This window comes from Scyliorhinus canicula, chromosome 17, assembly GCF_902713615.1.
Source record: "Scyliorhinus canicula chromosome 17, sScyCan1.1, whole genome shotgun sequence".
In the NCBI taxonomy this organism is placed as follows: domain Eukaryota; kingdom Metazoa; phylum Chordata; class Chondrichthyes; order Carcharhiniformes; family Scyliorhinidae; genus Scyliorhinus; species Scyliorhinus canicula.
In genome coordinates, this window is record NC_052162.1 from 80,847,426 (window position 1) to 80,865,147 (window position 17,722).

Consider the following 17,722-nt stretch of genomic DNA (forward strand, 5'->3'; position numbering starts at 1 on the left):
ATTGTTGCATTTATTGTATTTAATATTGCAGAAGAGTGGAAGCAGGAACCGATGCTTTGGGTTATAAAACAGAACAAAGTTTAGTTTCTTCACTTGAGTTGTATTAACTGTAGTACACTAAAGCCTCTGACTGTGAAACTCCTTTTGTGGGAGAAGCTGAGTTTCTACTTCTCTAAGGCAGTGGGAACTGAAACTTGACAGTTCACAATGCGCTGATTGTTTAGGAATAGGTAATTGATATATTTAATTTTGAAGGATTAGTTTGACTGCAGTATATTCTGATAGCTAAAACATTTTGATTGTCTATATATTCCCTTGTATCCTGAAGTAAAACTGATGCATTGAGGTGCAGCAGTTAACGTACAGACTCATGCAAAAGTCAAGGTGGCTTCGAAAAGCTGTAATTTTTCATATGCCTCATGTAAAGGTTAACCCCAGTTTTTCAGGGGTCAGAGCCCAAAACTTTCAGAACCAAAGTATAATGCTGGTGCAATTGATGATTCAATTTTATTGCAAGTGTACAAATAGAAATGAAAAATGGTAAATAAATGTTTAAAACATTTCTATGTTTACATTTTGGTTTTACTTACTCAAATTAATCGATCAAATTTGGAATGATAATTAATATGAATCCTTGAGAGTTGGCTTTTACTTTGTTCCATTCTTTCTCGAGGCCCCAAATCAAATACGCATGTCAGCCCCTTGAAAGCATTACATGTGTAAAAGTCGCTCCTGTGACTTTTGGCCTAAAATGGTGGTCTCAAAAGTTCGACTTTTACACAAAAAGGGCCCAAATGTGATACATTTACGATGCTTAGTTCTGGTAGAAAAGGATGACTAACATCCCCAAAGAGGTCGAAGGTGAACATGGCAGTTTGCAACACTATCGTCTGTCTCTTGATCTACCTATTTTTGTACTATGTCTCACTTTCCCTTCTTAACTGTTGCTTGCCAGGTATGAGATTTCAAACCTATGATTGAAGGAACTGCAACTTGAAATGAGAATATTTTTGTTGTATGTTTTGTATGTGTCCCCAGGCTACCACCTTGTTCAGTCTAGCTTACTGTGAGTAATTTTGAGCTGGAAATTGATAGCCGTATACCCTCCATGCTTAGCTTTCACAATTTTGACTGTGCCGCATCCTTAATTAGACTATCAATGTTTGCAAATTGCTATTTAATATTTAGATGAATTTTGGTAATTGGATAGCCCAGGAATGTGGTCATTAATAGTGGAAAGGAAAAAGTAGTAACTAATCACTGTAATTATTAATTGACTTACACAATCTACCCAGTACCAGAACATATATAACATGAACATTCAGAATAACTAGACAATGCCATTGGTAGTTTAAAATTTACAAACGTTCTTTAAACTGTATAAATATTATCCTAGAATCTTAAAATGATACACAGTAAATATGCCTGCCAGTTTTGTCTGGGCCTAGTCAAATCCTGACCTCCATCTTGATATCCATACTTTGCATACTCCAATTAATTTTAATTTTCAAATAAAGAGAACAGGATAAGATCAGCTAGCCCTTTAAGTCTATTTCATCGAGACATGGTGCAGCTTGTCTGCAGCATCGACTACCCCAGTCATGTAATCTCCAAAGTGAATCAAACTAAGGGAACAGGGAAAACAGGAATGGGAGATTTCCCTATGATTTCAAAAAAGCAATCAACCGAGCTTCGGGAAACAGTCGTAACTCATCGATAATTATAGCTTCTCTCCATCTACCCTCCAATACTTGCGATGTCCTTGACTTTCTGTAATTCAACAAACTCCCTCTAACTTTGCTAATTTTTGATATCACCAATAGTTAGTTGTGGTTCAGAAAAAATTCTGACCGGGGTGCTTTCTTAATATTCAGATTGCATTAGTCTTGTCTCTCTTAATTTTCAGATTGCATTAGTCTTGTCTCTCTTAATATTAAGATTGCATTCGTCTTGTCTATTCAGATTTAGATTTTGAAGGGAGTAATTAAAAATTGGATTTGGGCTTTGGATGTGATACAAAACATTGTTAAAAATTAGCCAGGAGTTGGGGGAAGGGTACATGTGCTTATTATATCCTCTATCTACAACCATGTCTGCAGCTAAATTATAATATACAAGTCATAAGGAAGGTTTCAGACAAAATAATCTTTATTACTGTGATGGTATGATTTGCATAGCTATCTGCCATTGGTGCAGAACACCAGCTTACCATTGGCCCTGGTCGGTCATGTGCCTCTCGACTGATTGGTTGAGACCAGTCATGTGACGGCTCTCCGATTGGTCGAGAGGCTGAGTTAACCGCGCCTCCATACCGAGGTATAAATAGTCAGAACGCCCGGCGGTCGTCCATTTATTGTAGTCGACCGCAGGGCTAAGTTCTAGCTTATTAAAGCCTAACTTTTGTACAGCAACTCGTCTCACGTGCAATTGATGGCTCATCAATTACACTACCAAGCCCACCCATTCCAGTGCAACAATGTACATATTAACTCATCCCAATCTATGCAGTTCCTTGGTGAACCCTAAATAAAACACTGGGAAAATTCCACAACACAATCAAGCATGGTTCGGAGCCCACAAGGCCGATAAGGCTTAGAATTGTAGCTGTCAACTCACCCTCTTCACCCAGAACTTGCAGTATTCCCTGTGAAAGGACTCTAGCAATGTCATACTTACTGCACGTTAACATGTTATCTGTTCTAAGTCGGCGATGATTCCCTATGAAACAAAGACATGGGGAGGAATTCTCCATTTTGTTGTCCAAGTGTGGTAGCAGGCAGTTCCAGTGGCACTGACCCTGCTTGGAGCCTTGTTAATTATTCTATCTAAATCACCAGGTGGCTCGAGAGCTGATTCATCCGCCTGCCATCAGCTGGTGGGTTCATAGGTCCCGCCGCCATACTTAAACGCCAGTTCAATACGTCAGTTCACTCTCTCCAGCCCATCCTGTCGCCAGAAGACCGCGCTAGATGTTTGGAGCTCAGAGAGAAAAGGCGAGCAGCCTCAAGGAGAACCCAGCATCCCAATTCGACCACCATGCCTTGAGGCCTTGATTCGAGGAGTCCAGGTACAGAGGCATGTCCACTACCTAAGGATGGCTTCAGGAAGCTCACAAACCTAATTTCTCTGAGCTGAGGCTGTTGGCCAGGAGGCCAGCACAGCCAGCAACCACACCAGAAGCATCATGCTGTGCAGGAAGTGGATGAATGATCTCATCTTTGCATCATGGTAAGTTCTCTCTCAGATTCTTCCACTATCTAATTCTCAGCATTATGTACTCAAACAGCAACTGTCTTCATGCATCTCATTAATGAGAGACATCTATCAACACCCATTCCCTCATGGACACTTTCACAACATCCATTCCCATCTCTCTTATTTCTCTCACTCCATCCGCTGGCCCTTCTGGGAAGGGCTGACCACACAAAAGAGACATGCGTTTCCCCAAACCTCCTCTCTATCCCCTCTGACAGGGCACACAAGCTGGGACGCAACAAGAGAGAGTGAGCCCAGACCGAGGAAAGGATGACAGAGATCATCGCTCTCACTGTTTTTGGGGATGCTGAAACCAAGCTTGTTGGGAAGGACGGGATCACTCCTGTCTCAGCTCCATCACTTTTTCTTTATTTGTTCATGGGATGTGGGCATCGCTGGCTGGGCCAGCATTTATTGTCCATCCCTGAGGGCATGTGTCTGGAGTTTGCTGTGTGTTTGGTCTGGAGTCACATGTAGGCCAGTCCAGGTTAGGATAACAGAATTCCTTTCCTAAAGGACATTTGGGGCGCGATTCTCCCAGACAGGGAGAAATCGTAAGGCTGGCGTCAAAACCGGGCGGGTTTGACGTCAGCCCCCCCCTCCCCGACCGGGAACCGATTCTGGTCCCCGGTCGGGGCTAGTATGCCGCGGCTGTGAACTCCGGCATCGCGGGCTTAACGAATTTCGTTAAGCCCGCTTGCCAGAGTTTGTGCCGGCTGACGCGTCACATGATGTCAGCCGCGCATGCGCGGATTTGAAGGCTCCAACCCGCGCATGTGCGGATGACGTCATCGCGCATTTGCGCGAAATCCGCGCATGCGCGGGCCGGGATGCCCCTCAGCCGCCCCGCGAAGTGATACAGCGGGGCGGCAGAAGGACAAAGAGTGCGCGGGAATCGGACCCGCTGCCCGCGATCGGTGCCCACCGATCGCGGGCCCATGGCACCCTTGGCACGGCCGTGGTACTGCCGTGCCAATCGGTGCCATGGTTTTCAAAATCGGGACTTTACGGCCGTTTTACGAACGGCCAGACCAGGTGTGTTTGCCGTTCGTAAAAACAGCCGTAAAGGGCTTGGACTTCGGCCCATCGGCCAGCTGAGAATCGCTGCTGGCCGTAAAAAAACGGCGGCAGCGATTCGTGTCGGGAGTCGGGCGTGGGGGGGGGGGGGGAGAATAGCGGGAAGGCGTCAGACTAGCGTGGCCGTAAAAATTTACGAACCCCGCTATTCTCCGCACCGTCGTGAGTGCGGAGAATTGCGCCCTTGGTTTTTATGACAGTTGATAATGGTTTCATGGTTGTCATTAGATTTTTAATTCCAGATTTGTGTTGAATTCAAATTCCACCATCTGCCCTGGTGGGATTGGAACCTGGGTCCCCAGCGCATTTCCCTGGGTCTCTGGATTACTAGTCCAGCAACAATAACACTATGGCACTGCCTCCACTTCATCGAGAATTGGCAATCACAATTACTCAAATGCACTTTGAAATAGCTTCAGCTCATCCACTGAAACCGTCATTGTTTCTCGCAGGCATGAGCAGATTGCAGCCAGCCATGCAGCTGAGCAGCACTCTGAGCTCCCAGGGCACACATGAGGACAAAGCAGCTCACAAAGAACTGTCACAGCACTCATCTACACTTTCCACCAACACAGAGATTCACACCTCGATGGGCGTAGCTTTAAATTAGATTCGGGGTCGCTTTCACAGGCACATCCCTACAGCAGTCGGAGAAGCCCAAATCTCTGGCACTCAAAAGGCTGGAAACCAGCCATCCACTCAGTCCTGGTCTGATAATGAGCCTCTGGAAGTGGCGGCTAGCGCACTGGTGGAGATGCAAAGGCAAGCAGCGGAAAATCGGGCAGAGATTCAACCATCTCCGCTGACTAGAATGGCCTGCATTCTGTCTGATGTCGTGGCTCCAACATGCAAACGCCTCAATGGCACCAAGGGAAGGTTGACGACCACCGTGGAGATCTTGGTCCAACAGCTATTGCCAGATTTCTGCTCGGCCCCCACTCCATTTTCACACACATTGGTGGGCACTATGAGAACAAGGCACCATCTCCTGCAGGAGTCAAGTTGAAGCCCTCTGGCACCCACAAGGAGGATGAACTTCAGCCGGCACCTTGGGACCTCCTCTCAGGACACTCCAAGGTGTGCAGCCGCTCAGAGTCTTCTCTGCCTGTGCCCGCAGCCAGATCAGCAGTGCAGACCGCCAAGGACACTTCTGCCCTGAGCAGGAGACCCTTTTCAGACCAGGGCCCTCCAGGATCGGGCCACCAGAGGGCATTCACCAAGGTCACCTCAGGCATCAGGACGTGACAATCAGCAGGCCGCCTCAGTCTCTGCTGTGAATGCTGGAGCTCCACCAAGACATAGGGTAGGATTAGGAAAGTTAAGAAATATTGATGTCCCCTCTGGTTCACGGCTATGCTATTATTGTAAATACATTGCAGTTATTGAAACTGGATAAGTATGTGGATAAGTTGGATAAGTATGTGAATGAACTAGTCAACTGAAAGAATTTTGATTTTGTAGTTTAGAGTCCTCTTGTCTCGGGGGTTCAGTCAGTGTCCCATTATAAGTTTAACATTCATGTGATGTCAACCTTAGTACCTTGTCTATGAAAATAAACATCGAAGACAACAATAATAAAAGGGTGCAGAAAGGGAAGCTGTGATTGAGGGATTTATGGGAGATGTGCAGCTGCACAGCCTTGGGTGCCGTGATTGCATTGTGCCTGATGCAGCCTTACCCCTGAGACTCTAGCACACACATCGAGGTGAGCAATATTCCAATCCAGAGATGTCACATCTGGAGCCTTGTGGAGCAGTGATAAGGTGTGGATGAAATGATTAAACCAAAGTAGCTCTGCAGTCTATGCTTTGAATTGGTGGAACTGTGGACTTTCAGTTGCTTTTGGTCAGTGAGTAGATTCCGTTTGGCTACAGATGAATGGAATTAATTGTTATCCCATGACTGCCCTTCACTAAGGGGATGGCAAAATTGTTGCAGCTATCCCCCAATACTATTTCCTTTGCTCTCCAAGGCTGCATTCCTACCTCTGTTGATGCTGCAACATTGAGGTGAGGCTATTGATTTATGCCTATCACTTTATCAGCACATAATAAAATTATTCGCTTGCTGTTGCTTCCTGAGCAACTAAGCCTCTGTCCTGTGTAAATTTCCTGGATCCTGTCCACTACAGCGGCACCAACAAGTGAATGTGTGTCCTAAGTAGGAGCCCAATGTAATGGTCCTCTCACAATTCCTCATATCCCTCCCTGATAGAATATATCTTGGGCTGGATTCTCCACACCCTGACGTCAAAATCGGGGCTGGCACCGGGGTGAAGAATCCAGTTTGACGCCGTAATTGGGCTCATCGCCGGTTCGGCGATTCTCCGGACACTGAAAATCGGCGTCACCAAGGAGTAGACTGCGCCGCCAGGGGCCATTGCCAGAGGCCCGCTCCGACATTCTCCAGCCCTGACCGGCCGAGTTCCTGGTGGCGTGGAACTAACCTGCTATTGCCGGTTGGGATGCTCGCGTGGCGCTGTGGACAGTCCACGGCTGCCCTGGTTGGGGGCAGGGGGATCGGAGGCTAAGGGGGCCTTATAGGCGGCAGAGAATTAATCTGCGGGGTTTGAGGGTTCGGCGCGCGGCCAATCAGTGGGTCTCCTTTGTGGGTCTACCTTCACGGTCCGAGTCCACCATGGAGCACGGCACGTCCGCTGGAGACCGCCGCCATGCGCATGCGCGGCCTCTGACCCAGAAGTGCGGGGACCCGTATCTGCAGCAAAAGCTATGAGATTTACTCCAGGTCTCTGCTAGCCCCCTGCAGGGCTATGAATTTGTTTCATTTTTTCCAGGATTTTCAGGAGTAAAACTCCACAGTTTTGACACCGGCATGGGGACATGGTCTCAATAATGGAGAATCCAACCTTTTACTTTTGGTTTTGGTTCTGGGACTTCAAGATGGTAGTGCTTCACCTTCAATACAGGACGGGGTTCGATCCTCCCTGTCTCACTGACTGCATGCCTCCGATTTACCTGGAGCCTGTCAATGTACGAGTAGAAATGCTTCCTGTTATTCTCCATTTTCCACAACTAATATTGGATCCAGTCATTGTTGTGATGGACATTCCCCCCGCCCCAAGCCCATCACCTGCTAGGCTCCCATGCCCCATGTAGACCGCTACCCACCCACCTGGTGCTATGTACACCATTACTTACAAAGGCGATACTGCCCCCTCATGAGTGCTTCACATATCCCCCCTCTCCCCCAACTCCTATATTATGTCTTCCCGATATACAGGCATCAGATTCCCCCAGTGACTATCATTATTCCCTCTGCAGCCCAGTGCAGAGCCTGTCAATCCCAGGGACATTGACTGTAGGACAGCCCTGCATACTAAGCTGTGTATTTTCCTGTGGAGCACACAATGCTTGCCTCTCCCTGAATCTGGGGTACACCATACTTCCAATGATTGCCCCTGCTACATGCGCCCTGCTCTTCTGCACTCTTGTCTCTGACTACTGACTGTGAGGTCCACGTAGCCCCTAGACTGCTTATCACCTGTGACTCTTTTCCATTTTGCAGGAGGAATGTCTGCACTCTGCGACTCCTGTCTGCCAGCCCCTTACCCAAGATGGGGACCTTCACATAGTTCTTGTTTCTAAAGAGAACTAAGGGCAACAGTAATCCTCTCAAACCACTGCAGCCTCGACCTCTGAGTGCTGTTGGGCCATACTCACGTCTCCCCGCCATAATCTGGTATCTGTGTGCATCCCCTTCCAGTAAATGATGCGGTTTCTCTTTGCCCCCTTGTTTATCAGCATTTCATGCAGCTTTGTAGGTGTCCAACTTCCCTCTTCTCGGTCTTCGCTCAGCCTTGCATTGTGCGTCATCCTCATCCACCTCCTTGCCCCTCTGCTTGCCATTGTACCCCCTGCCCAACATCCCTGCCCTTGCTCTGCCCTGCTTCCATATTTCCCTGTTGTCTTCATCAGTGTCCCCCCTCACCTTGCCACACCATCCCCAGTTGAACTTCAGTCCATTGGAGTGGAGGCTGCATGAATTCCGCAGTACAGTGCTGTTCAGATGGACAATGGTGTGTGGCACCAGGGGCTGAAGACCTCTGCACTCTCTAACCCTGGATGCAGTACCGATCCGAGTTAGTGAAATGGGAGGGTCCATGAGTCCACTAGCACAGTGCTGTCCATAAAGATCAGCTGGCATGGAGATGGTGGGCACGAACCAGTCTCTGCCCCTGCAGAGTGGAGTTCAGCACAACAGGAGCGGTGCAGCACTATGGCAGTTAGGCTATGCATGTTGAACTCAACTTAGTTGAACGAACTGAGGTCAGCCTTGTGCACGCCACTCTTTTTCAAATGTGTTTGAGGCTCACATAATTTCCTGTTGGCATGGCGCAAGATTGGGAAGCCAAACACGATTCTGGCAGGCAGCTCTTTTCATGAGCATTCATGAGATGCAAATCACTCCACATGCCATTCATGCCACCCGCTATTAATTCGCCATTGGGAGAATTTCAAACTGCTTTTCCATTGGCAGGTCCTACGTTTTGGCTTCTGCTGGGTTCTCCATTCTCGCCCGCCACCAAACCCGTCGCAGGCATGATGGGAGAATTCCACCCAGATTTGTTGGGGCAAATGGGCCTTGTGGTGTTCTTTGTGTTGCTGAATTCAGGATGGTTGGCATAGTGTTCACAAAGAACACAAAATAGCTTGAACCTGAACAAAGCAATATGTTTGGGGTTGGTTTAGCACAGTGGGCTAAATAGCTGGCATGTAACGTAGAACAAGGCAGCAGCGCGGGTTCAATTCCCGTACCGGCCTCCCCAAACAGTTGCTGGAATGTGGCAACTAGGGGCTTTTCAAAGTAACTTCATTGAAGCCTACTTGTGACAATAAGCAATTATTTATATATATATATTTATTAACACTACTAATTTGGATTGGACATGTATTCCTAAATAATAGTTGATGATAAACATATAAACTACGCTCATCTACAACTAATCACTGTATTGTTATAAACTATGATCTGCTCTTACTGACACCATCTTTACTTCAGTTTCTCTCTAGCTAACTCCTTCACTACTCCCTCCCCCCAAGGCTTAGCATACTTACAACTGTAGTTCCCTCTAGTGGCTATTTTTGACATTTCATTAACCCTTGCAGCTCTTACATTTATGATAATAACAGATCTATTTCCTGAAATATTCTGCGTAATTCCTGACATCTAAGCTTGTTTTGCCTCTAAATTTTGTATGAATGGCCTTTATATTCCTATTGTCTTGCGTATTGAAGTATATTGATAAACATGGCTGTATGCGATTGAAAATTTGGGGATTAAGTACTGTACATTTATCCCCACTTCTTTTTGCTGAATCCATTTTCTATAGAATCCATAGAATCTCTGCAGTGCAGAATGAGGCCATCGAGTCTGCACTGACCCTCCGAAGGTGCGCCCATCCCCATAACCCCACCTAACCTAAACATCTGTGGTCACTAAGGAGCAATTTAGCATGGCCAATCGGCAAAGACTGCACATCTTTGAAACCTGGGAGGAAACCAGAGCACCCGGAGGAAACCCACGCAGACACGATGAGAACGTGCAAACTCCACAGACTGTCACCCAAGGCTGGAATTGAACCCGGGTCTCTGGTGCTGTGAGGAAGCAGTGCTAACCACTGTGCCACCCATTGGCTCCCAGTTCACCAAAGCCTTCATTTTAAAATTCTCAAATTCCTTCATAGCCGCACAGTTAATTCTGTCACCACCTCCAGCACTCAGAACTCTGGTTTCCTCCAACTAGTCTTTTGTGCATCTGTCACCATCTTTTTTCCACCATTTACAGATGTGGATTCAGCTATGGAATTCTCTCCGTAAACTTCTCTTCCGGCCTTAAGACTCTCCCAAAACCAACATCTTTCACCAAGCATTTGGTCACTTATCCTAATATCTTCTTCAGCTTGGTGTCCCCCTCAGGCTCCGCCCCTCAGACCCCTGCCCCCTCTTGCAGCCCCTAAGACCCGCCCCCTCTTGCAGCCCCTCTCAGGCCACACTCCCTCCTGCAGCCCTTCTCAGGCCCTGCCCCGCTCCACCCCCCTCCTGCAGCCCCTCAAGTGCAGCCCCCTCTGCTCCTGCAGCCCCTCTCAGGCTTCACCCCCTCTTGCAGCCCCTCGCAGGCCCCATCCCCTCCTGCAGCACGTCTCCGGCCACACCCCCTTCAGCAGCCCCTCTCAGGCCCCGCCCCCTCCAGCAGCCCCTCTCAGGCCCCGCCCCCTCCTGCAGCCCGTTAGGCCCCGCCCCCTTTAGCAGCCCCTCTCGGTCCCCGCCCCCTCTTGCAGCCCCTCTCAAGACCCCGCCCTCTCATGCAGCCTGATGGGCCCCGCCCCCTTTCGCAGCCCTCTGTTTCCTGGAAGAGAGGGGGGTCTCGGTGTCGTCCGCTGCGCCTGCGCAGTGGCGGCTCGGCGAGCGGCCCTTCACACAAACTGAAGAGAAATGGCGGTGGTGTCGGCTGCGCATCAATACTCACAGCACTGGCACTCGAGGACCGCCGCTCCGGTCGCACAGCTCAGCCGCAGCCTCGACAGGGTCCTGGAGGAGGCTGTGCACTCCGGCATCCTGAACCTCAGCGGTCGGAAGCTGAAGGAGTTCCCGTCCGTTCACTACGATTTGACAGATACGGTGCAGGCAGGTGGGTCGGTTGTCTGTCTCTAACTCAGCCCCAGTCCCTCAGTGCCCCGGCGGCCGCTGTCACTCTGCGATGAGGGGAGGCCGGGCAATGGAGCATTGGCTAAAAAGGGCGTCTTTTTCTGCACACACAAAAAGCCGCAGCGCCGCTCGGGCGGCCGCCCGGCTCGCAGTATGAAGCGATGGCCGTTAAAAGGCGAGATAACGGTGCAGTGAAGGGGCCATGTCCGTCTGTTTGGGGAACAATAGCAGCCTGGGGGCAAATACACTGCGAACCCGCTTCATTTCAAAGGGCTCCTCCAGGAAAGCGATGCAGAATGGGGCGGGGGTCGTTTTTTCCCCATGGTTGCCATATTTTACACCGTAATACCGACGATGGGTGATCAGGAATCGCCAGCGTTATAAATGGACCCCCTCCTTTGTAGTGTCCTTCTCTCTCCTTCCTCTCTCTCTTCCCCCCCCCCCCCCCCCCCAGTCTGTGTTACTGCCAGCGTTATCTTTCTGTTCGCATTTTAAAAATCCCACGTCCGATTGGTCTCGAGAATCCATTTTGCCTCCTTAGCAGGTTTCAAGTTCCTTCATGTTGTGTAGCCCATGGTATAACTTTTCGTGCAGGTAGCAGTAAACATTTAATTCCAAGTTCAAGGAAAATGTGATCAGCTCACAAATTGGGGGACCATTAAATGAGCTAATCTTGACCTGTGGTCTTTGCAAATTGGCACCCTGGCTATCTGTGGTGGTGCATTGTCAGTCTACTGGCTGGTGCCAGGAATGTTCTCTTTGTACCATGTTTGTAAACATTTTCTTTTGAACGCATTTTTATGATAATATCTCCGATGTGAAGCGATAAACTGCACCTTTGCACATCTTGCACGCCTGGGAAGGAAGCAGTAACAAGGCTTGAGTTTACAAGCAAACCCAGAAATTGGCTCCTATCTATGGGCAAATTAATTTAAAAATCATTGCTGTTTCGACGTAATTTCTGTGGGGTTATTCCAATGAGTTTTATTGTGCAGTGGCTTTCATGAAATGGTCATCTGACTGAGTCACATTTAAGTGATTGCATGACTAGCAGGGAATTGTCATACTTTTGTGTCATATATTTTGTGTTTGAGTAATTATCTTTGTTGCCACTTTTGGGGCTATCTGCCCATTTCCAATGCGGGCCTCTTTTATTACTGTCCCATTGGTGGCTGCCAAGTGTCTAAGTTCTGAAATTCAATCCTAGACTCCTCTACCTGTTTTCCATATCTCATCTTAAAATGCTTTTTGAAACCTGTTGACCAAGATTTTGGGCATTTACCCTAAAATCTCATTGTGAATCACTGTCAGATTTGGTACTAATGCAATGCTTTCTGACGCTTAAGCGTAACATGAAATGTATCTCTAAATCCAACAGGCTTCAGTTTGTTGATATACAAGGTTAATATGCATTATGGTGAAAGTACATATTCCACCTGCTTGTGCAACTAGGATGGGTAGCAAATTGTGTGCTTGTTGATGTGAGCCAAACTATTCAGGCAAATTAGAGTTCTAAGACATTACTGCAAGAGTGCCTCTGTGTATTGTCCTAGATCTGACCATTTCCAGCTGCTTCACCAATGATCTTTTATCATAAGGTCTGAAATGGGGATGTTCATTGATAACTGGTGTTGATTCCAGAATATTTACCAATCTCGATTCATCAGATATTGAAGCAGTTCATATCCAAATGCAGCAAGACCTGGATAATATCCAGTCTTGGGTTGATAAGTGGAAAGTAACATTCATGCCATACAAGTGTCGGGCAATGACCATCTCCAATAAGAGAGAATTTAACCATTGTCCCATGATATTCAATGGCATTACCATTGCTGAATTCTCCATTTAATGAAACATATATTTTTGTTCATAACATATCAAATATCCAAATCATTCCAACAAATGTTACATTGTTACAGTAACAAAATATCTCCAACACCACCCTATCCAACCTAACGCAGCCCCATACTAAGACTACCCCCTCCCACCCCCTCTACAGCCCTACCAAACTGACCACCCCCCACTAACCGCTGATGGCAACCAGTTCCATAAAAACAATGATGAATGGCCGCCACCTTGAGTAAAACCCCTCCACTGATCTCTCATAGTATACTTTATCCAGGTGCAGAAAATATGCTGAGTCCCTGAACTAAACCAAAGCTTTAGGTGGTGCCAAGGAGATCCACCCAAACAAGAAAGCGCAACAGCGCCTGTACTTCCTCAGGAAACTAAGGAAATTCGGCATGTCCACATTAACCCGTACCAACTTTTGCAGATGCACCATAGAAAGCATCCTATCTGGCTGCATCACAGCCAGGTATGGCAACTGCTCGGCCCAGGGCCGCAAGAAACTTCCGAGAGTCGTGAACACCGCCCAATCCATCACACGAACCTGCCTCCCATCCATGGACTCCAACTACACCTCCTGCTGCAAGGGGAAAGCGGGCAGCATAATCCAAGATCCCCTCCCACCCGGCTTACTCACTCTTCCAACTTCTTCCATCGGGCAGGAAAAACAAAAGTCTGAGAACACGCACAAACAGACTCAAACACAGCTTCTTCCCCGCTGTTACCAGACTCCTAAATGATCCTCTTATGGACTGACCTCATTAACAGTACACCCCTGTATGCTTCATCCGATGCCGGTGCTTATGTAGTTACATTGTATACCTTGTGTTGTCCTATAATGTATTTTATTTTTATTCCCTTTTCTTCCCGTGTACTTAATGATCTGTTGAGCTGCTCGCAGAAAAATACTTTTCACTGTACCTCGGTACACGTGACAATAAACAAATCCAATCCAATCAGGTCAGGGTGAGACCCAGAGGGGGAGGCCTGTCACGGCTCAAGGTGTACAAGCGTCGCTGGTCTTACAAGCAAATGATGGACAGCACGTGCAGCAGGACGTTCTGCCTCAACAAGTACATGGTGTGGCATTTGTGCCATGTGTCAATAAATAAATCCAATCCAATCCAAAGACTCTCATCCGGGCTATTAGAGAGGCAAGGCCAAAATGTGAGCCATCTTCCCCTCCTGCAGCTCCATCAAGTCTGAAATTCCAAAGATTTTTTTCTAAAAAGTTTTAAGGTCCCCATTAATTTTTTTCCAATTCAGGGACAATTTAGCGTGGCCAATCCACTTACCCTGCACATCTTTGGATTGTGGGCGCGAGACCCACACAAACACGGTGAGAATGTGCAAACTCCACATGGACAGTGACCCAGAGCTGGGATCGGTCCTTGGACCTCAGTGCTGTGAGGCAGCTGTGCTAGCCACTGCGCCACAGTGCTTGAGACTCCAAAGATGATCACTATCAGGCACGGCTTCACCTTAACCCCTAGCATCCCAGATATTATTTTGAATAAAGAAACTCAAAACTCAGCAAGCCTGGGGCAAGACCAAAACATATATATATATTGTTCGCTGGCCACCTAGAACATCTCGCACCGATTCTCCACCCCAGGGAAGAACCCACTCATACATGCCCTAGTTAAGTGCGACCTATGCACCACCTTAAACTGTGTCAAACTTAACCTCGCATGAGGAGGCGGAGTTGATCCCATGCAGAGCTTCACTCCACAACTACCCCACCCCCCCACCCCCCGACTGTCCCCAACTGCTAAATCCTCCAGTATCCACATCCTGAGGGTGACTATTGACTGAAAACTAAACTGGACTAACCACTGAAGAGCGGCATTGCAGTAAATCACTGGACTAGTAATCTAGAGTCCCAAGATAATGCTCCAAAGGCATGGATTCAAATCCCACCATTGCAGTTGGTGGGATTTAGATTCAATAAATAATATCTGCAATGTAAAGATAGTCTCAGGAATGGTGACATTTAAACTATCATCAACGGTTCTAAAAACACATTTGGTTCACTAATGCATTTAGGGAAGGAAATCTGAAATCTATATCTGGTTTGGTCCACCAATGTGTTTGAATTAGAACTTTCCTCTGAAATGGCCATAGGACACTTAGTTCAAGGGTGGTTAGAGATGGGCATCAAGTCCAGGCATTACCAGTGATGCCCACATCCCATGAAAGAATAACAATTTTTATAAATATTGTAGCTGAAGCTAAGAATCCCATGACGGGTAATATACCTCCTGACTCCCCAAAGCCTATTTACCATGTATAGGGCACAAGTTAGTAGTGGGATGACATATTATCCACTTGCCTGGTGAGTGCAGCTGAAGCTTGACACCATCCAGGACCAAGCAGCCTACTTGATTGGCACCCCATCCGCAAACAGGCAGTCCTTTCACTACCAGTGCACCGTGACAGCAGTATGCACCATCAACAAGATACACTGAAGAACTCCTCAAGGTTCCTTTGCCAGCATCTTCCAAATCCATAACCCCTACTTTCTAGTTGGACAAAGACAGCAGATAGGAACACCACCACTTGGAAATTCTTCCAAGTCACTCACCATCCTGACTTGGAAATATATCATTGTGCTTTCATTGTGGGTTTACCTACACCTCAGGAACTGCAGCAGTTTAAGAAGGGAAGCTCACCATCACATTCTCTTTTTAAAAAAATAATTTTTATTCAAGTTTTTCAATAACAATAACAAATGTACGCCCGCAATTTAAAACAAACAAGGCGTGTTTCCACGCCAAAACAGAACCAGAAAAGAACACTCTTCCCCCCCCCAAAATAAATAATAACAAATAGCAATACAAGAAAGAAGAAATTAACATAACAAACCCACCACCGCAAAAACACCCCCCCCCCCCAACCATCAGCGAACCTGCCCCCCCCCCCCCCCCCCCCCCCACCGGTTGCTGCAGAGAACGACCACTCTCTACCCCATCGCCAGGAAATCGAGAAAGGGCTGCCACCGCTGAAAGAATCCCTGTACCGACCCCCTCAGGGCAAATTTCATCCTCTCCAACTTGATGAACCCAGCCATGTCGTTGACCCAGGTCTCTGAACTCGGGGGCCGTGTATCCCTCCACTGTAGCAGAATCCTGCGCCGGGCTACTAGAGACACAAAGGCCAGAATGCCGGCCTCTCTCGCCTCCTGCACTCCTGGCTCCGAAGCTACCCCGAAGATCGCGAGCCCCCAGCCCGGCCTGACCCTAGACCCAACCACCTCCGACAAAATCCCCACCACCCCCTTCCAAAAGCCCTCCAGAGCCGGACATGCCCAAAATATATGGGTTGTGGTTTGCCGGGCCACCCGAACACCTCCCACAGCTTTCTTCCCCTCCGAAAAACCGGCTCATCCTTGCCCCCGTCATGTGAGCCCTGTGCAGCACCTTCAGCTGAATTAGGCTGAGCCATGCGCAAGAGGAGGAAGAATTCATCCTCTCCAGGGCGTCCAACCACATCCCATCCTCAACCTTTTCCCCTAGCTCTTCCTCCCATTTCGCTTTGAGCTCATCTACTGAGGCCTCCTCCTCCTCCTGCATCAGTTGGTAGATAGCCGAGATCTTCCCTTCCCTGAACCACGTCCCCGAAAGCACCCTGCCCTGCACCCCCCTTGGCGGCAGCCATTGAAACTCCTCCACCTGCCTCTTAACAAAGTCCCTGACCTGCATATACCTAAAAGCGTTCCCAGGGGGGAGGTTCCACTTCCCCACCAGCTCCTCCAGAGTCGCAAACATCCCATCCAAGAAGAGGTCCCCAAACTGTCTGATGCCTGCCCTGTGCCAGCTCCCAAATCCCCCACCCATTCTCCCTGGTGCAAAACGGTGTTTGCCCCGTATCGGGGCCCAAACTGAGGCCTTCACTTCCCCCCCTTTGCCGCCTCCACTGTCCCCAGATTTTGAGGGACTCAACCACCACCGGACTCAACCGCCACCGGAGTACTTAGCCGGGGGGGGGAGTGGAAGTGGGGCTGTCACCAAGGCCTCCAGACTCGTACCCGCACAGCATGCCACCTCCAGCCTCTTCCATGCGTCACCCTCTCCTTCCGTCACTCACCTGCGAATCATCGCCACGTTCGCTGCCCAATAATATCTCACAGGTTGGGCAGTGCCAGGCCCCCTACCTCCCTTCTTTGCTCCAGAAATGCCCTCCTTACTCTCGGGGCCTTCCGCGCCCACACAAACCCCAGAATCGACTTATTCACCCTCCTTAAAAAAAGCCTTCGGGATCAACATGGGGAGGCACTGGAAAAGAAACAAAAACCTCGGGAGCACTGTCATTTTAACCGACTGGACCCTGCCCACCAACGAGAGCGGAAGCGCATCCCACTTCCTGAACTCCTCCTCCATCTGCCCCACCAGCCTCGAAAAGTTAAGCCTATGCATAGCCCCTCCAGGTCCTAGCCACATGGACCCCAAGATACCTAAAGCTCCCCGCAGCCTTCCTCAACGGGAGTTCCCCTATCTCCCTTTCCTGACCCCCCGGGTGTAGGACAAACAGCTCGCTTTTCCCCACATTTAGCTTATATCCCGAAAAATCCCCAAACTCCTCAAGTATCCTCAGCACCCCTGGCATCCCCTCAGCCGGGTCCGTGACATACAGCAGCAGATCATCTGCATGCAGCGACAACCGGTGCACTCACTCTCTGTCTCTCTCTGTGTCTCTCTGTGTCTCTCTGTGTCTCTCTGTGTCTCTCTGTGTCTCTCTGTGTCTCTCTGTGTCTCTCTGTGTCTCTCTGTGTCTCTCTGTGTCTCTCTGTGTCTCTCTGTGTCTCTCTGTGTCTCTCTGTGTCTCTCTGTGTCTCTCTGTGTCTCTCTGTGTCTCTGAAAGGTATGCATTCTTGTTGG

The 17,722-nt window shown here is 48.5% G+C and overlaps 1 protein-coding gene across 5 annotated transcripts in view; it reads left to right on the plus strand.

Annotated features, from left to right (window-relative positions):
• Nucleotides 1–10,722: 10,722 nt before the first annotated feature.
• The window catches only part of lrch2 (leucine-rich repeats and calponin homology (CH) domain containing 2), a 178,683-nt gene continuing 171,683 nt past the window's right edge, over nt 10,723–17,722 (plus strand). For 3 of the 5 annotated variants that reach the window (XM_038775965.1, XM_038775961.1, XM_038775964.1), the window contains exon 1: nt 10,723–10,980. In XM_038775965.1, the coding sequence (XP_038631893.1) occupies nt 10,785–10,980 (196 nt within the window). In that variant the 5' untranslated portion in view covers nt 10,723–10,784. The remainder of the gene's footprint in view (nt 10,981–17,722) is intronic. The other 2 variants (XM_038775960.1, XM_038775962.1) reach the window with 1 other exon arrangement.